Below are 27,158 nucleotides of genomic sequence, written 5' to 3'. Positions count from 1 at the left end.
CCCATCTCTGGGTTGGACAATGATGTATAATGTATATTAGTACAGTAAGAAAATGGGGTGGTAGGTGAAAGTCATAAGTCTGGGAAGGACATCGCGGCACAGATTCCTCATTTAATACCTGAGAAAATTCCAGACTAGTAAGATAAGGCGGACTGCCCAAGGTCACACATCTAGTAGCAGAAGTTTTAGAACTGGAATGTAGCTCTTTCCTGAATCCCTATTCTGTTCTTGTGATATGTTTAATTATATCCCAATTGCCAAGAAGTCTGTGGTCACCAGCATCACTGCATTGGAGAAGAAAGAGAGGGAGGCAGAAAGACGGGAGAGGGGCAAGAAAGTCAGACCCCCTGGAGACCATCCCCACCTCTCCCTAGGCCAATGCTGCAGCTGCTGCCCTGGATAAGAAGCAGCGGCTCTTTGACAAGATGCTGGCTGAGTGGCAACAGAAGTGTGAGGAGCTGCAGGTGGAAGTGGACAGTTCGCAAAAAGAGTGCCGCATGTACATGACAGAGAGCTTCAAGATTAAGACCGCCTATGAGGAGTCCCTGGAACACCTTGAGTCAGTGAAGAAAGAGAACAAGACCCTGCAGGGTGAGTCTGAAGGCAGGCAGTGGGCCTGCGGGTACAAAGACACAGCTAGGCCCCCTTCTGGGCACATCATGGGTTTGAGCACTGGGTACACAGTGTTCGTTGACTGGCTGACAAGCGCTTTGTAGAAGCACTCGAGCATTCAGCAATATAACTTCAGGCAGGTGAGTTACTTTCCATGCCTGTTCCCTCATCTGTAAGATAGGGAAATAATAATGCTTTCCTTGTAAGGTTGTTGTGTCAATGAAATAAGATAAAATGTATCTTCACTTAGTAGAGTAGCTGGCACAAATAAGGGCTCAATAGATTTTTCTTGAGCCCTTACACCTGTCATATGTAAATAATACACATATGCATGTATTTCTTACATATTGGAGTCTGGGGCTGGAATTTGAGACCTGGGAGGCAGGGTTGAGGGGGCAGCGTGTCTCTGAGAAAGGAAGTCCTCGCATGTAGAACTGATGGGCCCTGGGAGCCGTGGGCACTGGCCCTAAAGCTACTCTGTGCTTGCTTACTCTTCTCTGGGACTCTGCCTCTTATCTACAAAAAGAAGAGCTTGGACTCACTGTTCTCCAATATCCAAGCCCTGATGCTCCAAGAATCTACAACTTAGAGTATAACGCTTCTCTTTTGATACGGTGAGGCTAGGAGTGCCTGCTTCTGGCCCTGATGAAGGAATGTCTGTGCCGCATCCCATAATCCTGAGAAGCTAGTAGTCCTCATGTGCCTTATTAGCGAGAATTTTTTTTTCTCAGAGGAGATAAAAGAACTGATTGATCAACTGGGTGAGGGAGGACGGAGTGTGCACGAGCTGCAGAAGTTGAAGAAAAAATTGGAGATTGAGAAGGAAGAACTCCAGGTGGCCCTGGAGGAAGCTGAGTCTTCCCTGGAGGTAAACTTGTGGCTGTCTCCTTTGGGGCTGAACTCTTGGCTAGGGACCATATGCCTACTTGGCCAGAAAGACTGATGTTTACATTCCTGGCAGGTTGAAGAAAGCAAGGTGATTCGAATTCAGCTGGAACTGGCTCAGGTTAAAGCTGACATTGACCGGCGAATTCATGAGAAAGAAGAGGAATTTGAAGCTACAAGGTATGGGGGCTGACAGGATGGGAGTCTAGGTAAGACCCACTAGTAAGTGGGTCTCTGCCATTTACTAGTCATGTGACCTTGGGCAATTTAGGTGAACCTCTCAGAACCTCACACTCTTCATCTGTTAAATGGGAATGATGATAGTACCTTATACTGATTGGGGCACTCTCTGGCTTACAAACACTTTGAAATGTAGTACTTTAGTGATTCATTGCAAAACCCCATGAGGTAATAACCCAATTCAAAAATGGGGAAAGGATTGGAATAGACATTTCTCCAAAGAAAATACACAAATGGCCCAGTAAGCACAAAGAAAGATGCTCAACATCACTAGTCATTAGAGAAGTGCAAATCAGAACTACAGTGAAGTATCACCTCATTCCCATTAGGATGGCTACTATCCAAAGGGAAAAAAAAAAAAACCCAGAAAATAACAAGTGTTATTGAGAATGTGGAGAAATTGGAACCTTGCACACTGTTGGCGGGAATGTAAAATGATACAGCTGCTATGGAAAACAGTGTGGAAATTCCTCAAGAAATTTAAAATAGAATTACCATATGATCTAGAAATTTCACTTCTGGACATATACTCAAAAGAATTTAAAGCAGGGTCTCAAAGAGATATCTGTACATCCCTGTTCATAGCAGCATTATTCTTAATAGCTAAAACATGGAAGCAACCCAATGTTCACTGACAAATGAATGGATAAACAAAATGTGATATATACATATGATGGAATATTATTTAGTCTTAAAAAGGAAGAAAATTATGACATGATACAACATAGATAAAACTTGAGGACATTATGCTAAGTGAAATAACAAGTTATAAAAAGGACAATATTGTGTAATTCCACTTATATGAAGTACTTAGAGTAGTCAAAATCATAGAGACAGAAAGTAGAATGGTGGTTGCCAGGGAACGAGGGAGAGAGAGGAAATGGGGGAGTTATTGTTTAATAGGTACAGAGTTTCAGTTTTACAAGATGAAAAGAGTTTTAGAGATGGATGGTGGTAATGATAGCACAGCATTATGAATGAATTTAATTCCACTAAAATGTACACTTAAAAATGGTTAAGATAGTAAATTTTGTGTTATGTGCATTTTGCCAAAATAAAAATGTAAAGAAAACACCTATGAGACAGGTGCAATTTTCCCATCTAACAGATGATCATGATGACTGGTTCCTCATCACCTCTCTGGGATGTGGTAAAGATTAAATGAAATTATAGATATGAAAGCACATTGAAAGGATAAGCCTGATGATGCCACAGCCAGTAGGCTAAACCTGATCCTCACCCTAAAATCCAGGAATGCCACTATGTGGTATGTGTGTGTTTGCAACAGCTTTATTAAGATATAATTCATATACCATACAATTTACCCATATTAAGGAAAAAATTCAATGGTTTTTAGTTGCGTAACCACTACAATTTTGGAATCTTTTCATCAATTCCAAAGGAACCCCATATCCTGTAGCAGTCATGCCCATTTCTCCCCACCACTACCACCACCACCACTCCCAGCTCTAGGCAACCACTAATCTACTTTCTGTTTCTTTAGACTTGCCTATTCTGGACATTTCATATAAATGGAATCATACAGTACGTGGTCCTTTGTGACTGCATTGCATTGAATCTCATCCCAACAGTATTGTCTCCTGCTCCATGAATATAAATACCTTTCTATTTATTTAGATCTTTTTAAATTTTTTTCAACATGTTTTATAGTTTTTGCCTGTATTTATTTTTAAGTCAAAGCGAATCCCAATTTTGTTCACTTTTGAGAATGTCACAATACCCTTGCCTATATCTGGAAATTGAATACATCTCAAGGTGCCTGCACATAGTGGGTGTTCAGAGGTGAAGCAGAGGTGAACACAGTGTGGGGCAGGTGACAGGATCTTTACATGCTAATCATTTATTTTCCTCAATGAAACAAATGTTTTTTGAACATCTAAATTACCTCCTCTGGTCCCCTACTATAAAAGGAGGTTAATACAGCTTATATGAGGGCTTTATGGAAATGTTTATTATGTTGATTAAATATGATTAATATATATTAAATACAATCAATTAATGACTGCTGTTTTGAAGAGAGCTATATATATATATATAAACTGCATAGCCAAAACTCACATTTTGTAACAAAAAACAGGGACCTCAGAATCTGGGTTTGAATCCTGACTTCATTTTGGGCTAAATGGATGACCTTTGGCCTATTTTTCATCATTGTGGAGGCTCAGTTTCCTTGCAGGGCTGTTTTGTATGTTAAAAAAAATCGAGGTGGTGAACATTAACCTATTTCTTTTCCCAAAGCATGATGCTCCCTCACTTAAATGCTTTAAGGGAAAATAGTTTAATTTCACAACATGGTGGCCACATTCACGTTGATGTCCAGAGACCTCTTATCTAGGGATGTTTAGCACAGGTCAGTGGGTCCAGTATGCCAAGGCCTTCTCTGCTTGGACTTGCAGGAAGAACCACCAGCGGGCAATTGAGTCTTTGCAGGCCAGTCTGGAAGCAGAGGCCAAGGGCCGGGCAGAGGCACTTCGGCTCAAGAAGAAAATGGAGACTGACCTGAATGAGATGGAAATCCAGCTGGACCATGCCAACAAGAACAACAGTGAACTTGTAAAGACACTGAAAAGGCTGCAGCAGCAAATCAAGGTAGCAATCTGGAAGGAGATAGAACTAATCACAAAGCAAGCCAACCCTGAGCCTGCAAGCTCACAGAGGGCTAACTTCATGCATGTTTTCAGCCAGGATAAAGGCATGAGAGTGAGAACATGGGGTGGCTAGCAGTCCGGGGAGCAGGAGACTTGGAGACTGTATAAATGAGAGGCCTCGACCACCAAAGTCCATATCCTGGACACAAGAATAAGGAAAAAAAGGAGGGAAACAGGAAGTTGGGCCTGTCTTGATTTTTAAAATCATTTTTGACTTATTATAAATTATTTCAGACATAGAAAAATAAAGAATATAAATACCCATGTACCCAACACTCACTCACCTTAAGAAATAAACACAAATATAATCAAAGTCCTCCTTTATTATTCTTCATCATTGGGCTGGTCTTTAAAGCATGCATAGATGGATTCATGAATTCTACATGTGTTTATTGGAGACCTGCTCTGCCCAGGCACTGTATTAGGTACTAGGGGTATGAGAATAGACAAAATAATAAACATTCTTGCAGATAGAAAATAAGCAACAAATAAATAAAACTGTAGTATTTAAAATGATGATCAGTACTATGGAGAAATAACAAGCTAGAGAAAGGGAGATGGGAATTAGCCACTGAGGATGTAATCATCAAAGGCCATTGAGGAAGGCTTCTTTGAGAAGGCCCTACTGTAATATCAGGTGCTCCGTCATTGGAAAGCTTTGGCATCATGCTGACTATCCACCAGACAAATCCTCTGGACACCTGGGCCCTGGCCCAACTAGGCCTCAACCAGACTGTGAACTCCCTGAGGGCAGGTCTACAACTCGCACTCTCTTCCTCTGTGGCCTCCACCTCTCCAATCCCACCCCATCTCCCTTCTGAGCCCAGTCTGCGAAGGTCACAGCACCCACAGGCCTGGCCAGCCCCAGGCTGCGCCAGGGCCTGTGAGATGGCCTCAGGCCTTGTCCTCTTGCACCTTAGGACCTGCAGGTCCAAATGGATGAGGACGCCAGGCAGCACGAGGAGCTGCGGGAGCAGTACAATCTGCAGGAGCGGCGCCTGAGTTTGCTGCAGACAGAGCTGGAGGAGGTACGCTCGGCCCTGGAGGGCAGCGAGCGCTCCCGAAAGTTGCTGGAGCAGGAGGTGGTGGAGATCACAGAGCGGCACAATGAGATCAACATCCAGGTAGGATGGTGGCTCTCTGGGGGGCGCTATGTGGTCTCACACTCAGGGCACAGGGGTAAGCCCAGGATGATGCCCAAACCTTGTGGGCTCCCCTCAAAACTCAGAGGCAGCTAGTGCCCCCACTTGTCAATTTCTCAGAAATCACCTGCAGAGCTTTTATTTGTAGTGGGGAAAAAAAACCCCATAATACAAAATGTACCATCTTAGCCATTTTTCAGTGCAATGTGTTAACTACATGCGGCGCTTTTAAAGATAGACTACTAGACTCTCCCTGAGGATTCTAATCCAGTGGATCTATGGTGGGATCCCAGAAATCTAAACTTTTAGAAACTCCTCAGAAGATTCTCATGATTTAGCCCAATTTTAAGGACCCCTGTAGCTTAGGCTAGAACTTTAGAACTGGAAGGGATCTAGAGTTTTCCAAAGTCTGACATTTATTTTACAAATGAAAAACTGTGGCCCAGAGAGTTGAGTGGATTGTCCATGGTCAGCATTGGGGCACCCTGTCTGCTACTAGTGGAAACATTAGTACTGCTTACTACTCACAGTGCAGGCCTTTACCAGCATGGCTTAATCCCCCCTTACTCATCATCTCATGTGAATGAATACACCAAAAGAAAAAATGTGCATGGGATGTGTAGGAATTACAATCTCATTTAAAGATAAGAAGACCAAAGCCAAGAGGTAAGGAATTTATCCACATAGGTGAAAGTACCCAATTTTGGACCTGGGTTTTCCCAGCTCTGAGTTCAGGATTGTTCTAGAGCTGTCATCCTCCCCAGGCCTAAATTATGTTATTCCTGGGCTGCTCATGATGCAAGTTCTACTCTAAAACCCAGAGAATATAGGGGTGAAACCCTCACCCTGAGCAGGGGGCTAGGGCCATTTCCTGTTGGGAGTCAGGCAGGCATGTCTGGGAGAGGATCGTTTTCTTTCCTGGACACAGAAGGGCTGTGCAGACTCCCGGCTCACAGTGATGTCATTTCCTCCTCCAGAACCAAAGCCTCCTGGTGGTCAAACGCAAACTGGAGTCAGATGTCCAGCGCATCTCCAACGAGCACGAGGAGCTCATCAGTGAGTTCCGCTCAGCTGATGAAAGGGCCAAGAAAGCCATGACTGATGTAAGTGTGTGCACTGCCTGCTGCTGGTGGGAGGAGGCCTGGGCACCCTAGCCCAGGCTGCCTGTGAGGACCAGGCTACCATAGGCAGGAAAGGCCATTCTCTCCCCTCATGTGTCACTATGGAGTCATGAGACCCTACCAGTGGAGATGTGGTCCCGCTCTAAGGAGTCCAGAGACTTTTCTGAAAAGCCAAACACATGAAAGTAAGGAATACCAACAAGCTACAGACGATCGTGTGAGAGATTTAGAGCATGTGGCCTGGAAACATATAGCAAAGGTGCCATCGACTTGGGTTCATCTGAGCAGACTTTTTGGCAAGGAGGAGTATCAAACCAGCCTTGAGGAGAGGGTTCCTGAAAGGAAGACGGATGCTGTGCCCAAGGGCTCAGGGGTGGATGTTGCCAAGATGTGCCACCAAGTGTTTTCACCCCAGTATTCCTTTGGGTGCTCACACTGACCGACCTTAGTGGTGGATACTATGTATCCCACTTTAGGGCTAAGGAAATGCATATTTTCTTGTCAGGCTCCCCACACTTGATTGAAATGCCAGGAGCTCAGAAACATTGTTGGTCTTATTTGGTGCTGTGTCCTTATTTGGTGCATAGACCTATAATCAGCACACAGTAGGCCCTCCATGACTATCTGTGGAATGAATATAAGAATGAGTGGGTAGAATGACTTGCCGAAGGTTACATAGGAAGCAGACCATCTTCCTACTCCAGATCTATGCTTTTCCCACCCTCGGTGCTGTGCCCCTCTTGGAGGGAATAGCAAAGAGTTTGGCTAGAGATCACCAGCCTGGCAGAGTCCACAAGACTGGGAGGACTGGTAGTAAGCACAGGAGCCTGCCTCCTCCCCTTTCATTTGAGGGACATGGGAGCGTGAGGCTCCTTCCATAAATCCCCAGCTCCTGTCAGCTAGTTCCTTGCATCAACCATTTGGTTTCTCAGAGACTTGGAGACACCAACCCTCATCTCTCAAATGCACTCTGAGCCTGGATGGGGACCCAGCTCTAGCTCATGTTCTCTTCGCCTCCCGCAGGCTGCCCGCATGGCGGAAGAACTCCGGCAAGAGCAGGACCACTGCATGCACCTGGAGAAGATCAAGAAGAACTACGAGATCACCATCAAAGACTTGCAGGCCAAGATGGAGGAGGCTGAGCAGCTGGCTCTGAAGGGAGGGAAGCGCATGATCATGAAGCTGGAAACCAGGGTGAGGGCAACATCGAGCTGAGACAGGAGAGAAAGCAAAGCTATGGCAAGGCCAGGGGAGGGAGTGGGAGAGTTTTTTCCCAAAAAACATGCCCAGCATTTGATAGGGAAGTGGGTTATTCCAGTGCCAGGAAAGAAAATTAGACTACAGCTCTAATTTATTTATACAAAGTCCTCCTCTCCTCCTCCTCTCCCTGTCATCTTTCCCCCCAAATGTCCTCAGCCCCCAAGCAGAGCAGTTGCCAATATTCTTCCTTTGTCTTTGTTCCTAGTCTTGGTTTCCAACATTATTCCTTTCTTATTACTGATTTAAAACAAGCCTTAGTCTTTATCTCATGGAATGTCAGAGCTGGAAGGGCCCAATTTCGGTCACCTTATCTGACCTCTGCCTCCCCCATTTCCCAGAGGAAGAAACTTGAGTCTCAGAGAAAGTGACCACCTGACAACCACAGCAGGGCCTGTGAAAAGCAGAGCCTGCCTGACCCTCCTGTCCAGGGCTCACCTGCTCACCTTTGGGTAGGAGGTGGACACTGTAGCCATTACACCCATACCCAAGGCCACTGAGTTCTGAAGTTCAAAAACATACATTCTCTCAGTTGTATTCCTCTCTTCCTTCCTCAGATCAAGGAACTAGAGACAGAGCTGGACGGCGAGCAGAAACGGCACGTGGAGACGGTCAAGACGCTGCGGAAGAATGAGCGCCGCCTCAAAGAGCTGTTCTTCCAGACAGAGGAGGACCACAAGACCAACCAGCGCATGCAGGAACTGGTAGAGAAGCTGCAGAACAAGATGAAGGTCTATAAGCGGCAAATCGAAGAGGCGGTAGGTACTCGCCATGCATCCCTAATTCTCCCACCTTTCCCAACGCAGGTCTCAAGTCTTGGTTAGAATTAACTACAGGGAAGGAATCAAGTATTGGCCAAAAGACAACTCCCATGAGCCTTGTGTCCATGGCACTTCATCCTTGCTATCTGTAGAAAGTGGACTGGATACTACACACTGTCGATAGAATGTATGAAAAACAAAAGTATGCTCTAAGAACACCCCTGCTAACTAAAGCATCCACTGCAGGGTGTGTTCTAAAACTGGGGAAGGTCTTAGCTGCCTCTATCCTGCTTCCACTGCCCCAGTGGCCTCTGCCAGGATAAACTCTCCCTCCTGGTCATACTGTCAAATACAAGGACCCACCCTTGTTTTATCCTCCCAACACAAGGCAGGAAAGCTGATATTCTTAGTCCATTACACAGGTGAGGAAACAGTCCAGAGTGGGGCATCTATGTTATGTTAGTAAATGTTAAAGTCAAAGTCGAATGGTTAGCAAATGGTGGGTTCAAGTCTCAACCCTACACGATACATCCACCTACCACCACCACCACCCAGGACATAGATATTTGACTCTGCTATCATTTGCTGCCGGTTCTGGGGCCACTACATTGAATCCATCAGCCATCCATGCACCCAATGCCCTTCCTAAAAGGCTCGACAAGGACCAAGCATACAGTAAATATGGTCTAAACAAACAACACTGCAACTCTTCTAGGAAGACGAGGGGATGGAAAATGTGTGGTGGCGGTTAAGGGAAGCGCTAAATCCACATCTTCCATAGAGGGTCACCAATAACTAATGCCTAAAGCCACAAATTATAGAAGCAATAATAAAACACATTTTATTTAGAAATAAAGATGTGAAGGCCAAAAACAATCAGCTAAAAGTGTTGAGGTAGTTGTCTGTGGTGAGTTGGAGAATGCCTCGACCCAGGACTGCTGTATTTTTTAACAAGCCTTATAGGACAATTGCACTCTTAGGTGTCCATGCAGAACTGATATCAAAGCACAATTAACCAGACCAAGCCAGGTTCACACTCCACTCTCCACTGTGCCTTTATTTCAGGAGGAGCAAGCCAACCAGACCTTGGCTCGCTACAGGAAGACGGTCCATGAGCTGGATGATGCTGAGGAGCGGGCCGGCATGGCAGAAACTGCCCTGAACAAGCTGCGCACCAGACACCGTGTGGCCGGCAAAGGCATCACCTCTGTGGAGATCATTCAGGTGTCCAAGACAGGCTCCTCCAAAACTCTTTCTGAGGAGTGAGGTTCTCTGTGTCCCAGCCCAGGTAGGTGTGGTGTAGATTCTGGTACATGTGGATTCCTCTTTATTGCCATGCTCCAAGTTCACCTTCCCTGTTCCTGCTTTGCTCCTTCTGACTTCTATGCTTCTACGCCATGCCCTGATCTCATACAATGGGAACCCAAAGCTTCCCACGTCCCCTCAGTTGCAACACTCTCTCTAGATTCTCAAAGCTCTCAGGTGTGGTGCTGTCCACCTATATCAGGTATTGGCGGTCATGATGCTTCTCCATCTGAACGGAAGCTTGTCAAAGGCAAGTTCCATATCTAACGCCACTTGACACTAGGCCTGACAGATAGGTGCTAAGTACATGCTTGTTTTCACTTAAGAACCACAGGGACATTTGCAAGCTTATAGGCAGTGAGTATTCATCTTCCACATCCCACACAATATCATTATTCCTAAGGATTTCATCAATACTGGTTGAATTTAGATGTCTAATATTAAGGAAATAATAATAATCACAGCTACCATTTCTTGAGCACTGAGAGAAGATGGGATTTTTAAAGAGACAATTTAAAATAGTTCTTTCTTGTTTTCCTTAATTCAGAATCAATTAAAAAGAACACAGGAGACAAATATATAAAAATCGAAATGATAGTTTTATTATTCTATGATTCTAGGTTGAGAATTCAATGGGTATCCATTATGGGCACCCTTGTACTTCACCCTAGAATTAAAGATACCTGAACAACCACAGCCCTGCTTTCTGGGGAGGAGCCCCTATTTGAAGGGGAGGAATGACCAGAACTTATCAACTCTGCAGGTAGATGGGCTTTATCCCTGCCTTCCTGGTTCCTTCTTCCAAACATAGTACAAATTATTCCTCTTCCTATGAGAGGACCAAGGGAAAGGTGAGAAGAGAGGCAAAGAACATTATTCTATAGCAGTGGTCCTTGAAACGTGATCCTTTGGACCAACAGCAAAATCAGCATCACCTGAGAAGTTAGAAATACAAATTCTTAGGCTTCACTCCAGACCTACTGAATTAGAAGCTCTGGGTGGGCCCAGCATCTGTGGTCCAATCAGCCCTCCAGGTGATTCAGATGTATGATCAAGTTTGAGAATCAATGCTATAGCAGAAATCATAATAGAATCATGGAGCCAGGGAACAGAGGTTTCTCCTACTTTGACAAGAGCCAGGCACATGGTATGTTTTTCTCTATTTATTTATCCTATGAGGTAGGTATAAATCTCCCTGTCAGGTGAGAAAAATAAGCTCAGAGAAATTCAGTGACTTGCCTATGGTTATCCAAACACCATGCTATGTCTTAGTTACTGTGAAGATTGAAAAAGTTGGTCTCCATTTAGGATTAATCAGAACAACTCAAGATCAAGGACTTGGTTAGGCTGGGAGGGGCAGGAGGCTGAAGCCTTGGCACTAATGTGCCAATGTTCAACTTCTATGGATTCTGGGAATTTTTTTCTGGCCTCATATTCAAACATCTGATTGAATCAACCCTCAATGAGAATAAGGTTCCCTACTCATTTATAGCTATCTCTCAGGACTGGTTCAATTGAGGTTTTAGCCAAAAGTGATAATCCTGTTGACATCTGAATTCAAGCCGAGCCTTTTCTTACCATTTCCTTAGGGAAGAAACAAAAAATAGGACACAGAATCTTTTTCTTAAATCTCTAACTCTTAAATAATGGTTAGCTCAGGAAGTTAAGGAAACTAGAGGCTTGCCTCTGGATGAGTCCTATGATTAATGTGTAACCATCTCTTTTCAGAGCAAAAACCTGAAAAGAGTCCCTTCTGTTATGCTCTCACCTTGTCAGAGGTTACCCATGAAGCTTCCTGTACTACCCAGACTCAGCGGGTGTTTCAGCTCCTTCTACCTGCTGAGTCTTAGCCTCTAGGATTAGATACCTTGTAAAGCAAATCCGCTGCCCTGGTTTGGTGACTGTTTATTCCTGAGGTCTGTTGGCCTGGTTCAATTGCTCTCTCTCCACACCACTGGGCTGCAGTCCTGCCAAGGACAGAGGTTACAAGGGCTGGGGCACCTGGGTCTGTTCTCCATGTCTTGATCCATCCTCACTCTCTTATCTCATTTCCCCTTGTTGGTCACAGAGCCAGATATACCAGCAGTAGCCATGAGATGTCCTGAGCAAACTAGTACACAGGTCAGCACTGAGTCAAGAACCCACAGAGTTTAGTTTTCCAAAACGGCATTATATTTAGTCTTACAAATATCGATGAAGCTCTGAATATGGGCTAGACCTGTATTCTGGGATACAGAAATGAATAAGAAGAAAAATCCTTCCTTGGGGAGTTCAGAATCCAGTGGAGAGGTAGATGCACACATCAATCACCACAAGGCTATGAGCAAATGTTCTATGATACAGTGTTTGCATCTCATGGGAGGGAATCACAGGGAAGGAGCAACTGGCTCAACCTAAGGTGGATGGGTGGAGTAGCTCCACAGAGGATGTGACCTTATACAAGAATCCAGAGCAGTGCCACTCAATCAGTGGCACTGATTTTTTTTACCTGCCCAAGATAACAGAAGTATAGAAATTGAGAGGTAGTTTTTTGAAATGTTTCTAGCAATTGACATGATCAGTATATTTTATAAAAGTATTAGTTTCTGATAATAATTAAAATAAATGAAAACAAAAAATAATGGAAAGTAAAAAGAATAAATAAAACTGATCCCTCACCAGGTAGAGAAGGGAAAAAGGGAATTCCAGATAGAAGGCCCAACACATGCAAAAGTGCGGAGGTGGGATTCACACAAGAGTGCAGCGTGACTGGAGGAGAGGGGCTCAGGATAGGGAGAGAGTGATGGACAGGGTGGAAGATGAAGCTAGTAGGATAGGCATGGGTGAGGCTGTGAAGAGCCCTGTTGGGTATAAGTATTCCATAATCTCTATAAGGAAATCTTGCTAATTTAAAAAATCCATTTGTGGGATGTGATGAGCAGCAGCTTTTCTTTCTTTGAGAAGATATATCACAACGGCAAAACAAGACTCTTAGCACTGCATCCCAGGGGATCGCACCCTCTCAATAGCCTGCGTAGAATTCAGGCCTACTTGGGCAAGCCAAACCTAAAGAAAGTTTCTTTAAATCCTCACAACCTCACACAGAATGATCCAGGTATGACCCAATAGTGTCCTTACGAGGAAGGAAGCCTGTGTAGAAGCAGCCCAAGCATCTCCAAGTGCTATCTCTCTAGCAAGAAGAGAGCAGAGGTATCAGAACTCCCAGCTCTGGCCCACAAGGATTTTCTCATCCTCTCTCTCTTACCTTGTAGAATGACACAGATCTCAACAGCATACCACTGAGAAGAAAAATATGTGAAAATGGAAAATTGGATCCATCCTGAGAATGTTTACTATGCAAAGAAAAGTGCAAGCCAGAAAGAGACAGGTGCTAAAGAATAAAGATAGCTGTGGGGGTAATGGGTTTGGGAATGTAAATACCCAACCATTAGAGGAATTAAAATTAGCATGGCTTCCCTGAGACTGTATCAAGCTGTGTAAGCACTTGGATAACAGCAGCAGTGGGTCTGTTTTAGTTGAGATCCTACATGTTCATGTCAAGGACGGAATATGTAATGTCTGTGTGACCTGGTTGTGCTCTAGAAATTATTTCTCATGTGGACATTTTAATGCCTTGTCCCTATGCAGCTTAAATTAAAAAAAAAAAAAAATGAAAAATACACTGACTGGAGATTATTTTTAAGTGAAGAATTTTATTTTTCTAAGAATTCCAAATTCAAAGGCAATTTTTACAATACACCAGAGTGCTACTATGTCCCTATATCCTAATTCACAGGCTTTTTATTGGAAACCATGAAAACTATGCAGTCTTGGCAAAGTTCTTTGCAAATTTTGAAAGAGTATACCAGTGCTATAAAGACAATCTAGGTTTCATAAAGCTCAAGAAGTTATGAAATCCCCTGAAGGGATGTTAAGATCCATCCAGGCTAACAACCGACCCATGAGGCCTCTGAGTAATCCCCCTCAGCATCTCCCAGAACGTTCCAACACAGGCAGGTCAGCTCCATGAGGGCAGGCAGTTTTGTATATTTTACTCACTGCTGTATCCTCAGCAACTAGAAGGCGACAGGCCTGAAGTAGGCAGAGGGTAAGTATGTGTGGAGTAAATGAATGATGGAGAATGAGTTGCCTCCCAAGGTCATCCTTCCTGACATTGCCAAAAGTTCTTCCTTAAATCAAGCTGAGACTTGCCCCCTGGTGGTACCCATTTGCTAACCCTGGTTTTGACACCCAGGACCCTGCAGAACAACCTTAATGGAAGACAGTTTTCTCTTCTCCAGGCTAAATATTCCTGAGTCATTCAACTTTTACAAGTGTGGCAGGGTTTCCACTGTCACCTCCTAACACTCCTCGAACCTGTTCCCCTCCTCATTTTCCTAGTCTTTGGAGTACAGGGGCGAAGGGAGCAGCACTGTGAGGGCTCCTTGCCAGTTCACAGCCCTCAGAACACACTTTTCCTCAGCTCTCTGGAAATGGTGTCTTCTGTTTGACTATGAGCACCCTGACCACTCTCCAGTCTATTGGCAGACAGAAACCATTGTTTAGGCTGATAGTGGAAGGGACAGTAATACTCTGTTGGTGGCTCCTTCTCCATTTTCACAAGGGCCCATATTACCCTGTGATGGTTTTAAACTTGGCTCTCTCTAGGCAGCTCCAGAGAGAACGAAGTTTGGTTCCTTCTGTGCAAATGGACCAAATGTGAAGACACTGCCCTCTAGTGGTAGGGTCTCCAACTGCTGTGTGAATTTCCTGGGAGATGCCAAATCCCAGAATCTTAGATTTATATTAGAATTTCAGGGCTCAAAGGGACATTCAGAGGGTGTCTACTCCCACTCTCAGCCAATTTGAGATTCCCCTCCACAACATCCCTGAAAAAATGGTAATCCAACTTGAACCTGAACCCTTCCAATAAAAAAAGGCAGCCCATGGCAGTTTTGACCGACAAATCTGGTTCAAAAGTCTCACCTAATATTGAACCAGAATATGTCTCCCTATATTTTGCCCTTATTTTGATCTAGTATTCACCTTTATAACTACGTAAAATAAGTCTAATTCTTACTCTTTAAAGTCAGACACATATACCACTTTCCCAGCAATATGATCTTGAGCAATTTAACTTAACTATTAAATGAAGAATAATAACAGCATCTGCCTCATAGGCATCTTTAAACAAGATAACTTGGCACAGAGACTATTATGCATGACACCTAGACTCTTGCCAAGTTTCTTCTAGCATTCTGTAAGGACTTCAACACTTGATCTCTTGCTAGAGAAATGCAAGGGGCATTCCATGAGGTTTAAGACTTCATCATTGTTTCTTGGAGGACAGTCCATCCTGTAGTCTCCCCAAACTCAGAATTCCAGAGCAACTCCTCAGTTTGCGGTAATGGGGTTGGGGTGGGAGGTTTGTAGACAGCTCACTGACTTGCCCAAGACCATTCAGTTAATGGCAGAGCTACAAATCCTTATTTAGTCACACATGCTGTTTTTGCCTAAGGACATGTAATTTCAGAATAGCCTGAAGGCCTAAAATGATATAATCTATAGCTTTGCAAAATAATAACATTAGTTGATATCTATGATCATTGAAATTATGTTCTGGTATCATGTTCTACAAAGTAAATGGAGCAAAGACAATTTAAATGGTTTTGCTAAATGTTTTGGGCTAGCTTTCAAGGCTGCTAAATTTCGTATCACTGACTGTATATATATAATCAATGATATTTTCTTATTTTCTGTATTCTTGGTGCTCTGGCATCTGGAACCTCCCTGACTGCAGGAACACTGCTTCTCCCAGGGATAGCCAATTCTTAGAGAGAGCAAACAGCTTTCATACACAGAGTAACTAATCTGGATCCCATCCAGCTCTAGGAGGCAATATACCCCTGCCCTATACACCTAAAGCCAGGTACCAGACAGACAACTAGGGACAGTCCCTATACCCCATACCCCATGACAGTTATTCAAACTAGCCAATCCTAAACCTGATTACCCTGCCTTCTCTACTCCTTTCAATGGAAACCACAATAAAGGTTCATGCCTATGCTTTCCCCTCAACTCCTTCTGTCTCCTGACCAACCCTGTACTGCCCCCTGTGGCCCTGAGTGGCATGTCATGTTAAGCCACCTGCTTCCAAAGATAACATCTTTTGAGTATATAAACTTCTTCCTTCATGACAATCATTTCCATGTCTGTGTGTCTTACCATACCTGATCAAAACAAACCCCAGGTACATTTTAAAACACCAATTATCTTCCTCCTCCTTTCACATATGAACCAATCCTCGTCCTTGTAGGGAAGCCAATAGGTTCCCGGTCTTCCCCATGGAGCAAACCTTTAAGTGTTTCCAAATATCCCCATATCCTCACAAAGACCCCTAACCTTTCCACCCACGAGCTATTAGGAATTGGGGCTGGAGATCTGTTGTGAAAAGGCCAACCCCAAATTGTGGTAGAATCACAAGACTAGAAGAGAACCTGCTGGCTATTATAAGGGACTGTTCTTTCCTCTACTTCCTGAACCCTGGCTTAGGCTAATGAAAAAATGTTTCCTGTGGCTTTGGAGCAGTGACCCCATAAAACTTTTCTCTGCAGACATTTAAAAAACCAACTTTTACATATAGGCACCAAATAGTAACCAGACATCTAGACCAAGGGGAAAACTGTATTATGAGACTTAGGTTTAGGGATTAGGAAGGCTACTATGGGGGTAGGTACAGGATGCTAAAGGAGAGGCACTTGGTCCAGTCTTAGAAGATAAAGGAAGGTGTTACAGAGGAAATCATGTCTTGCTGAAGCCTAAAGATGAGTAGGAGTTAGACAAAAAGTAAGGGAGAACATGCCAGAATAGAAGGTGGGGGTAGGAAGAACCAACTAAGAGTGTGCTTAATGGCAAGAAGCAACACATGAGCCAACAGTGGCACAAGCAACAGAGACATTTAATGATTTTACACACCAACCCCTGCAGTTACAGATGGTTTCAGAATTAGTACAATGTGAGGTACCCAGGTCTCCACCTTTCCACAATGCTTTACCCTCAGGTCTGTCAAAACAGTTGCCACACTTTCAACCATCATATCTTCCCACAACCACATTCAAGACAGAAAAGAAGATAAAGACGTCCTCGCAATCCTTTTCATCAGCGAGCATATTTTTTCCTAGAAACTTCCTAGGAGACCACAAACCCATCTGTAAACCAATTAGCAGCAAGTGGTAACAGGGTTGCCACATAAGACATGGACCAGTTGTGGTCCATTCCCTGGACTAGGGAAGGGCCCAGCTTCCCCAAGAGCCACCTGAACAAAAATGAGGAAATCAAGGTGGGAAAGGCAATATGTGGATAGCCAGAGTGCACAAAGAAGACATGGTGTGAGGTTAATTCAGAATATAGCCCCTCCACATACACAGAAGACTGTTGGCTGCCCGGCCAGCAGCCAAGGAAGGCAGTTTATGAAAAGCTTTCAAAAGTGCCTGCTCCCAAGGATGTTTTCTGCTGCTCCCTTAGACGTTATCTGCTCCTGTAACCAAGCAGCAAGCACATCTTGCTCCCATTCCCCTGTGAAAGTGGCTGTTCTCCCAGTGAGATTATCCCTCCCTCTGCTTGTGTAGATGAAAACATTGCTTGCCTTTGGCCGAGTGCCTTTTCCTGCAGCTCTGACCAGCCGCTACTAAAGCTTCCCTGTCCCATGAGTAATAAATGACATGTCACACCCTTCTGGTCCTCCCTGGTGGTTTTTCAAGAATATCCCAGCTGCAGGTCCTGGCCTGGAGCTCTTGCGTTACACATGGTGAGAGACAAAGGTAACAGAGCAAGAGAGACCTTAATGACTTGTTATGGAGCATGGACTTTATTCAGAGGGCAAGGGAGATTCACCACGATTCGATTCAAGTTATGCATTTTGGACCCACTGTATAATGTCGATTTGTGCCACTATTTGTGATGTTAACGTTAATCACTCAGTTAAGGTTGTGTCCACCTTAATTGAAGAATATCCTATAAAATAATTGGTGTGAGCTCTTTAAGACTGTCAATTTGTGAAAGTCAAAGAAAAGACAAGACTGAGGAACTGTTTCAGATTAGACTAAAGCAGCATGACAAATAAATGCAACAAATGGTCTTGGATTGGCTCTGGGATGAAGAAAAAAACAGCTAAACAGGACATTATTAGAACAACCAGTGAAATTTTAATATGAACTTATAATGAACTTATAATTATGTGTTATATAATTAAGTTTTATAATTATTATTATAGTTAATAATAATATTAAATTAATGCTAAATGTCCTAAATTTGATCATTGTGTTATGGTTATATAAGAGAAGATCCTTGCTCTTCAAAGATACATATACATGTAAATGTGTGTGTGTGTGTGTGTGTGTGTGTGTGTGTGTAAGCACACCAAATCAAAGGTATGCCAAATGGTATATGCTACAATTAGAACTAGAATCATCCAGGGTAATCCATTTCTGAAGACAATTCTAAGACTCAAGGAGCCTATATTATGTTGTTTTAAATGAGAAAATAAGAATGCATTCACCACCTGTCGAAAAACTCCAATGTCTCTAAATATCACTAAAATCCTCTTAAACACCTATAAAACAATTTTCCAGATACTTCTGTATGATATGAACATTTTAAACACTAATTACCTAGTTATTTAACACTTAATGAACTCCATAATGATTACATCTGTGCACAGTACACGAGATTTGACTATATGAAAATTAAATATTCCCTTTAACCCGCAACAAACATGTACTACACAGCAAATAAACACTGTAATAATGTGTTAGAGATACATAATTGATGCAATAAGATTTAGCAAAATAAAATAGATAAACACAGTAAATTTTTTAAATGGTTACTTACCAATGATTCTGGTAATAGAGGACAAGGGTGACAGACAACTCTCCCACTAATAATAACTAGAAAAGTGGACAAAATGCACAAAACATATCTATTCAAAGATAAGAGAGAGCTAATAAGGTAGTAAATATCAGGCCAATATCCAAGAAAAAAGAGAACATCAGAAAGTAAACCCAGCTTTTTAGGACTGCTTTACCCCCAAGGGATATTTGCTGATTCCAGAACAGGTGATTGAGAGCCTGAGGAGTACTTTTAACAGCCTACATACAGAGACTACAGAGACAAAAGTTGGAGTCCAGGGTCCTCCAAGGACGAGGGTCCTGGTAAATGTCTGTTGTACAAATTAGGATTATTCAGAGAAACAGAACCAAGAGGAAATTAGATAGATATAGATATATAAATGTAGATAGATATATATAGACATATAGAAATAGAGATACAGAGATATAGATATAGATATACAGATAGCTGTACATATAGATATAAAGAGATTAATTGTAAAGAATTGACTCACATGATTATGAAGGCTGGCAAGTAAAAAATCTGCAGACCTGATGCCCCAGTTCAAGTCTGAAGGCCAGGAGCTGCTGTAGAACCAGAAAGAGCCAGTGTTCAAAGGCTGTCAGGCAGGAGGAATTCCCTTTTACTTGGGGGACGTCAGCCTTCTGTTCTATTCAGGTCTTCAACTGATTGAATGAGGGCCATCCACACTATGGAGAGCAATTGCTTTATTCAATCTACTGATTAAAACATCAGTCTCATCCAAAAATTCCCTCACAGAAACACCCAGAATAATGTTTGACCAAATATCTGGGCATCCTGTGGCTCAATCAAGTGACAAATAAAATTAACCATCATGCCTGTGCTTTGGGTTAGGACACTAGGCGTAGGGGTGAATCAAAAGATGAACATTCTTTCCAAGGACTGGAGCCCAGCTTTGAGTTATCTGGATGGCCCAGAAAAATCTCAAAAATCTTAAAATTAGGTTAAGGTGCCCCCAGACTGCTGACATATTCAGGCACCTGGCAAAATAAAAACAAAAATCTTGTCTGAGCAAAGATACAATCATTTTAGGTCTAAAATTATGCCTACACAATTTAAAAAATAAAATGTTAGACACAACACTAATAACCAAGAACATATAACTGTGGAGGAAGACCTTTGTATTAACCTATGGACAAGAACATATATAAGAACCAATCTTAACAATGTGTTGGTAATAAGAAAAATGGCAAATACATGATATTTAGTATAGAATTAAAATGTATGACAAGAATAGCATATAACTGTGGAGGAAGACCTTTGTATTATCCAGGAAGAGAAAGTAATGATAATTGGTGTGCTGGTAAATGTTTAACCATCAGCTCTTCACAGGACAAAAGCTCTTTCTATCGTGTAATTGCGCCCACCCTGGCCAATTTCAAGCTACCAAAAAGAGGTTAATGAACATGGAATTGGAAAGAAATGGCTCTCCTGAGCCATTGTGAGCCAGCTCCGGCATACATCTGAAATAGTCCTTGAAAATTAAATAATGAAAAATAATCAATCCAAAAGAAGACAAGAAAGGAGAGAAAAAGAAATAGAATAGTCAAGACAAAAATAAAGCATAAAGATGGTAGAATTAAACTCGAATATATATGTAATTACTTTAAATGTAAATGATCTGAATATTTCAGGTAAAAGAAACATTCTATAAAAATAAAACCAACTATAGGTTGTTTATGAGCAAAACATCTAAAAACATAAGGTAATAGAAAAGATGAAAGTAAAAAGAGAGAAAAATATATACTAGGCAAACCCTAATCAAAAGAAAGCTGGTGTAACTATAAAGAAAAAAATAATAAAATTAGAGTAGAAATAGACAAATCTATAATCATTTGGGAGATATTAACATCATTCTTCATAACTGAAAGAATAAGCAAGCAAAAAAATCAGTAAACTAGAAATTATGTAATTAAGGCAGAAATCAATAACTAAACTACAACTTAAAACCCCCATGTTTAGAAATTAAGAAATGCCAATTCTACACAAACTCTCAGAAAATTGAAGAGAAAGGCAGTTCCATGTTAGGAGGCCAGAATTACTGATACTAAAACTAGAAAAGAAATTACAAGAAAAATAAACTACAAAACAACATCCTTCATATGCAAAGATTTTAAATTAGATTTTAAATTGTTAAATTCTCAACAAAATTTTAGCCACTGAATATAATAGTGTATAAAAAGAATAATACATCAAGACCAAGTAGGCCTTCTCCCACCAATGCAAGTTTAGTTTAACACTCTAAAGTCAATGTAAAAACGACACAACTTCTAAAAAAAAATAAAAAAAGAGCGAGCAAATATTGCAATAAAACAAGTCACAAAGATTTTTGTTGTTGTTGTTTCCCAAGGGTATATAAGTTATATCTACACTACTCTGTAGTCTATTAAGTATGCAATACCATTATGTCTAAAAAAACAATGTGGACACCTTAATTAAAAGATACTTTACTGCTAAAAAAAAAAAAAATCGCTAACCATTATCTGAGCCTAGAACAAGTCACAATCTTTTTGCTGGTGTAGGGCATTGCCTCAATGTTGGTAAAGATGCAGCATCTGGGAAATACAATAAAGCGAAGTACAATATAATGAGGTATGCCGGTAATAATTTGTAACAATCAATTTAGTATAATATGTTCATATAATAATTGCCGCAATCTATAGAGTGCTTTTAATATGCCAAGAACTGTCAAGCACTTTATTTGCATTGTCTATTTTAATCCTTGGAACAACCCTAAGAAGGGGGAACTATTATTCTCATTTGACAGATAAACTTAGAGTAAGTTGACTGATTTGCCATAGTCAGTAAGCTGTAGTCAGTATTTGAACCCAAAGTCAATGAACTCTCTTAAGCACTCCATCGTACTGCCTTATTAAAATAATCTAAGATTGCATTACAGCATGCAAAAGTGTGTTGGAAACAAAATGTATAAGTGGCCCTGGCCTCTTGGAGATTTATAGGCTAGTGGGCTACAGATTTCACTTATCAAATTACGAAAACAATGGCTAGTATTCATAAGTATGCTTGTGTGCTTGTCCTATAAGTATGGTATTTTTGATAGTATGCTATTTACATACCATCTGAGACTACTTTAGGCCCCTAGATACTCCATAAACTGATCTAATCCGTGCACAATGGAAATGAACTGGGGGAGCAGTCTAGAGTGGAAAAATCTGTATGCAATTTTCAGTCCCTTTGGCACTGAATAGTACAAGACCCTTTCTATAGGAAACTTTCTCTCCTTGGGACCATATGACAGTAATTAGAGTAATATCTAAAGCATAAAGATTATTAAGTATTAATACAAAATATGCATTTACACTTTTGTCCTTTTGTTTACTTCTTTCTTTTATGGGCACTGGTTAAATAACATTTCCAAAAGTTTTTTCAATGAGTAGGTGGCAGGCATTAACCCATGGAAAAGACAGAAACGAGGGCAGTAAGCATTAACTGTTATTCATCTTTTGGCACAAGCAAGAACCAATCTTACTCTCCACATTCCAGTTACTAAATCAAAGCTCTCCTGAGCAGAAGGAATTCCTTAGGCCCTTGCAAACATGTAATCTTTCCAACCTATAATTGGTTATGGTCTGATTTATCTATACAAGCCCCACTCCCATTCACAACTGGTGGTAACCTCTGTGTTCTCTGAAATTCCAGACTATGTCTTTCATTCTCATGCTTGTTAGATGAAACTCATAGTTTCATCTAACAAGCATTAACTAGGCCTTTCCTGGTTTGAGGTACTGTGCATTTCTTCATATTTAAAATTAACTGTGAACTGATCTTATCCTAGTCTCTAAGTTCCTTGAGGACAGGGATCTTACCCAACTCTCTGTACATTGCACAAAATGCTTAACACAATACTTGGCACTTGGTGAGTACTAAGTATTCAATGACTTGAAATTGACCAAATTCCAATTCTATCCTATTCCAATTCCAAGCAAATCAATAAAACCAACAAAATCATCCTACAGCAGTGTCCAACCCATTTCTTCCTCCCATTTTTCATTTCTAAGTACCACCTTCCCTGGAACTGATTTTTTAAAAGACAGAGTCCCCATTTTGGATACCAGATCAGTGTCATTACACAGGTCTAAAAACAAACGCTGAAAATAACTCACCCTCTTTGGAACTCTAATGGCTCTTATACAAGAGCATGATGTCATAATGGGAAATGCTCTGGGCTAGACATCAAGAGGCCAGCTCTGGCACTGACTTGTATCAAAACTTTCATCAATTCTCAAAATCCTCTGGTCCTGTTTCCTCAAAATACAAAATAGGGTGGTTTCACTTAAAGAGCTCCTTTAGAACTAAGGTTCTACCATCTGGAATGACTCATAAAATATGAAATAAAATGCATAAAATGCTAAGTTCTGTTTCGGCTACGATACAAAATACTAACTCAAAAGATAGAACCAGAGAATAATATTGAATGTCTGTTTCTTTTCTAAAGTTATTTCTTTTCTTGTCATTTATTATAAGGAATCTGGTATCATTGATTTGTATATAATTCTCATCTACTAGGGTTATAAATTCCTTCAAAGAAGGAACTGTCCTTTGTAAAGAGATGGGATCTAAAAAAAAACACTGTTGGTATTTTGACTCTGGGTACCAACTCTACATACTTCCAGATTGGTTCATGTAACTCGCAGATGCAGAAATCTTTGCTTCCATGCATGCTATCCTTTCTTTGCCAAGATGTTGTCCCAGGGAGTGAGTAATTAATTTAAAATGATCATTCCAGTCTCTCAATCTGTCATTGATCTCCCTAGAACCAAAGACTTTGTAACCATGGGACAAAGAAAAACCAATTACCTCCAGTGCATTAGTGCTCCATAGTCAACTGGATTGATTAATCTCAGAGAACACAGCGTGGCTCTGAAATCAGGAGATTGACGAATTAAATTTTGTGAACACCACCTCACAGTCAAGAATTAGGGTCACACTCGTAAACCACCTGAGGAAATGAAATAGGCAACAGGTTGCCGACTTGCAGTGACCCTGAGAACAGGAGTGCTACTCCTGAATTTCTATGGGTTCAAGAGCAGCAAGTCTAGCTGAAGTGGGGTTCAGGACACTTTGTATGTCAATGAAAAAACACCCGAATCTATAGAAAATTTTTATATGAATTTGAGCCAAAATTTTGAGGACATGCCCAGAAGCAAGATCTCAACAGGTTGAGAAAAGGCTCTGAAGCAAGGCAGCTTTGCAACTTATTTTATACATTTGTAATTAAAGGAGAAAATGTAAGGAAGATTACATGAAATACATGGGTGGTAGATTAAGGAGGCAGGAGTAAGCAAAGCAGGAAAATGTCTAAGATTAGATGACAAGCAAAACTGAGAAACACACTTCTTTTACATTGGTGGGTACAGGATAGTTAACATTTACCATTTACAGTGGAGATGGTATGTTGGCAATAAGGTAACAATGAGGAGCTTCGTGGTCTAGTGCTCTGTGCTGGAGGCTGTGCGTGGGGGAGGGGGATGTCTGAAAAAGAAAATTACCCTAACTTTCCCCAAAGTATGTTAACCTAAATGCATAAGAACAATGGACAAGTCTCAGTTAAGGTAGAGCTTGACCTTCGCTAAGAAAACTATAGGCCTGGAACAAACTACCCACCATGACCTGTCCAATTAGGAATTTATGATCAGACCATCAGTGTGGTTACTTTGCATCACTGAGCTTACCAGGCCTGCCAAGTAGCTCCCCTGAGCTTGTCTCCATACAAAGTCGCCCCTTTTCGTTTACAGGTAGGAGACCCATCTGCATAGCAAGCACTGTCTTCATGTGTGTTGAGAGGCAAAATGTAGCTGCTGAATTCCAACTCCTCTGTTCTGTAGCGCCATCTTGGGAACAAGGAGCAGCGATTGGGAGACTGGCTCTAACAGGGGCTCTCCTAACGGAGAAAAAGTGGTTCCTCGGATCCCTGTGGCTGGAAAGGCCCGAATTCTCAGTAATCGACTTCCAGACAAAATCACTTGTGAACCGCCAAGGCGCCATACTTCGGTCCGCAAGTCTGAGGAAATTTTCAAGGAAATGAGTAAGACATCCACGCTGCTTCGAGACCACTACAGATTCTGTGAAAAGCCGCTTCAGAGGGGCCGCCACACCCGTTCAGGCAGAGGACTCTCCACCGCCGCACCCCTAGTGCAGCCGCAGCGTGCCCAAGCTGTGCGCGTGCGCTGAACGCTCGTGCGGCCGAGCTGCGCAGGCGCCGTGGCCGTTTCCGGGATCTGTCAGCAGCTCCCTCTGGGCCTCGGTCCTCCGCCCGCGGCCGCCGGAGCCTGTTCGCGTCGACTGACCAGAGTCCGCGAATTCTCCGCTCCGCGCGGGTCTGGACTGCCCGACTCCAGGTAAGAGGCAGCAGGAACGAGTTTCTGGCCCTGTGGGCCTCCACTGGCCCGGCCTTGCACCGGACTAGAACCCGCGGGGGCGATGAGGCGGGGGCGATGAGGCGGGGGCTTAGGCCCCGGAGGCTGAGGGCGGGTCAGGTCTCCCTGCCCGGCTTCCGGGGGAGGCGGGATATTCCAGTTCTCCGAAGGACCCGCCGAGCTCCTGGGTCCCCATACAGATCATTTCTCTCATAATTTTCGAACTCCAAGGCTCCTCCAAATTAACGAGTCCTTCTCTTCTATAGCCCTATTTCATCTCTATTGTGGCCATTTATCACAGTCTGTAAAACTGTAGTAAGTGGCATAATCCCCCTAATCGGGCGTCAGAGGAACCGTTCGTTTCTTTCTTTACCCAGTAGAATAGGTCCCTGCACACGGTGGGCACTCGTGGGAGATTGGCTTCTGTCCTGGGCAATCCTCAACCCTGCAGTATTGGGGGACCCTTCTGAACGCGAAAAAATCTTCCCCTGAGATCCTTAAGATTCCGCTTCTCGAGTGCTCCCGTCTCTTAAGTCAAAACTGCATATACTGGCTCCGTGGAACCTTTGATATAGCACCTTTCACTTTCCATCCCTCCAGTGGAACTGCCAAAATTCCAATCCCAGCACCGGACACTTTGTTGGATAACTCTGGAAAGACTGCTTCTCTGAGTCCCCTTTTCCTGCTGTAAGAAGATTCTTAGGACTTTCTGGAGAATCAAGGGAGTTTATTTGAATAAATTGCTTAGAATAGTTCCTAGTGGCCTAGAGTAAGGTACCCAATATATATCAGCTAGTACTTACTGCTTCTGGGCGTTCTATGCATATCTGTCTTCCCTTCTTCTCCTAACTGCTTTCACTTCTTACTTGAGGACCAGAAAAGTGTCAGATTGATTTATGTTTCTGCCCCCAGTCTGGTACTTACTACACTTCTGGGAACATGATGGGCACTTACTAGATATTGTAGCTTAGAGTCTGATTATAAAGCCATCTGTTCTCATACTGCAGCTTTGGAACCTCCTTTTATCTACCGCAACTCATTGCCTAAATTACCTAAATTATCCTAATTCCTGTTTTATTCATTTTGGTTAACCTTTTGGTTTCATGTTGGCCTTGTGTTTTTAAGGTGTATAAAAACAAAAGAAAGGCTAACAGGAGGATGTTTTGGCCTTGTTAAGGAGTGGGTGTGACTGGCTGCTTCCTATCACAAAGTATTCAGAGAATTTCTGAGGTTAATTCATCTAGTTATCACAATTTTAGGAAGGGATCATCTTGAAAAAATTAAAACTACTGCTTGGAGGGAGAGTGACAGTATTTCGATTTAGTTGACTAACCTGTGCTGAAACAAATTCTGCATAAAGAAGTTTAAAATGGTATGCCTATGAGGCTGGTGCCTGGAATTGGAACCTATCTCCAAACGTTGTGGAGGGTGTGGTGACCTTGTTGGAGTACCTGGTATTGCTGGGTTGGGTAATGAGAGCAATTAGAAGCTAGGTGAATCACAGTCTTGAAAACTGACCCTAAACAGGAAACTGAAATTCCTACTGTACAAATACATTCAGGCTCCAGGGCCAAGAATTTAAAGCATATGTAGACATTTCCAAGTTGAGAGGATACTAACTGGTGTGTACTTCTTGGGATACCTCAAAAGCCTTGGGTCAGAGGGAGAAAGGGAACTTTGTGAGCATCTGTTTTGAGCTAGGCTTTGTACTACATACTTTTACATGTTATCTCATTTAATCCTCCTACCAACAGCCTTGAGATGTCAGTAATATGTCCATTTTACAGAAGAAAAAAAATGAGATTTAGAGATACTGAGTACTCTGCCCAGGGTCTCATAGCTAGTGTGTGTCAAAGCCAAGATTCAAACCCAGGTTGCCTTG

The 27,158-nt window shown here is 42.3% G+C and overlaps 2 protein-coding genes and 1 long non-coding RNA gene across 15 annotated transcripts in view; 2 read left to right on the top strand and 1 right to left on the bottom strand.

Moving 5' to 3' along the window:
- The window catches only part of LOC105309439 (myosin-16), a 55,071-nt gene extending 41,434 nt beyond the window's left edge, over positions 1-13,637 (top strand). Inside the window, exons 34-43 of one of the 2 annotated variants that reach the window (XM_011385611.2) lie at positions 375-591; positions 1,344-1,480; positions 1,574-1,677; positions 4,155-4,347; positions 5,327-5,530; positions 6,526-6,651; positions 7,693-7,863; positions 8,484-8,684; positions 9,753-9,975; positions 13,244-13,637. In XM_011385611.2, coding sequence (XP_011383913.1) covers positions 375-591; positions 1,344-1,480; positions 1,574-1,677; positions 4,155-4,347; positions 5,327-5,530; positions 6,526-6,651; positions 7,693-7,863; positions 8,484-8,684; positions 9,753-9,953 — 1,554 coding nt within the window. In that variant the 3' untranslated portion in view covers positions 9,954-9,975; positions 13,244-13,637. Of the gene's footprint in view, positions 1-374; positions 592-1,343; positions 1,481-1,573; positions 1,678-4,154; positions 4,348-5,326; positions 5,531-6,525; positions 6,652-7,692; positions 7,864-8,483; positions 8,685-9,752; positions 12,436-13,243 lie in introns of those variants that run through there. The other variant, XM_023526178.1, reaches the window with a different exon arrangement.
- The window catches only part of LOC105309440, a 30,271-nt gene extending 5,313 nt beyond the window's left edge, over positions 1-24,958 (bottom strand). For 5 of the 12 annotated variants that reach the window (XR_002778274.1, XR_002778275.1, XR_002778272.1 and 2 more), the window contains exons 1-5: positions 24,593-24,958; positions 19,372-19,567; positions 8,373-8,639; positions 4,691-7,293; positions 4,258-4,355 (exon numbers count right to left, since the gene is read on the bottom strand). This is a non-coding gene — a long non-coding RNA (uncharacterized LOC105309440). Of the gene's footprint in view, positions 1-4,257; positions 4,356-4,690; positions 7,294-8,364; positions 8,640-19,371; positions 19,568-24,592 lie in introns of all 12 variants that reach the window. The other 7 variants (XR_002778278.1, XR_002778281.1, XR_897386.2 and 4 more) reach the window with 6 other exon arrangements.
- A 158-nt stretch (positions 24,959-25,116) lies between these two features.
- Positions 25,117-27,158, top strand: part of ARPC1A (actin related protein 2/3 complex subunit 1A) — a 27,311-nt gene continuing 25,269 nt past the window's right edge. The window contains exon 1 of the mRNA XM_011385609.2: positions 25,117-25,258. The gene's annotated coding sequence lies outside the window, so the exon portion shown is untranslated. The remainder of the gene's footprint in view (positions 25,259-27,158) is intronic.

This window comes from Pteropus vampyrus, unplaced genomic scaffold, assembly GCF_000151845.1.
Source record: "Pteropus vampyrus isolate Shadow unplaced genomic scaffold, Pvam_2.0 Scaffold739, whole genome shotgun sequence".
NCBI lineage: Eukaryota > Metazoa > Chordata > Mammalia > Chiroptera > Pteropodidae > Pteropus > Pteropus vampyrus.
This window is presented reverse-complemented; position numbering and strand designations above follow the sequence as displayed.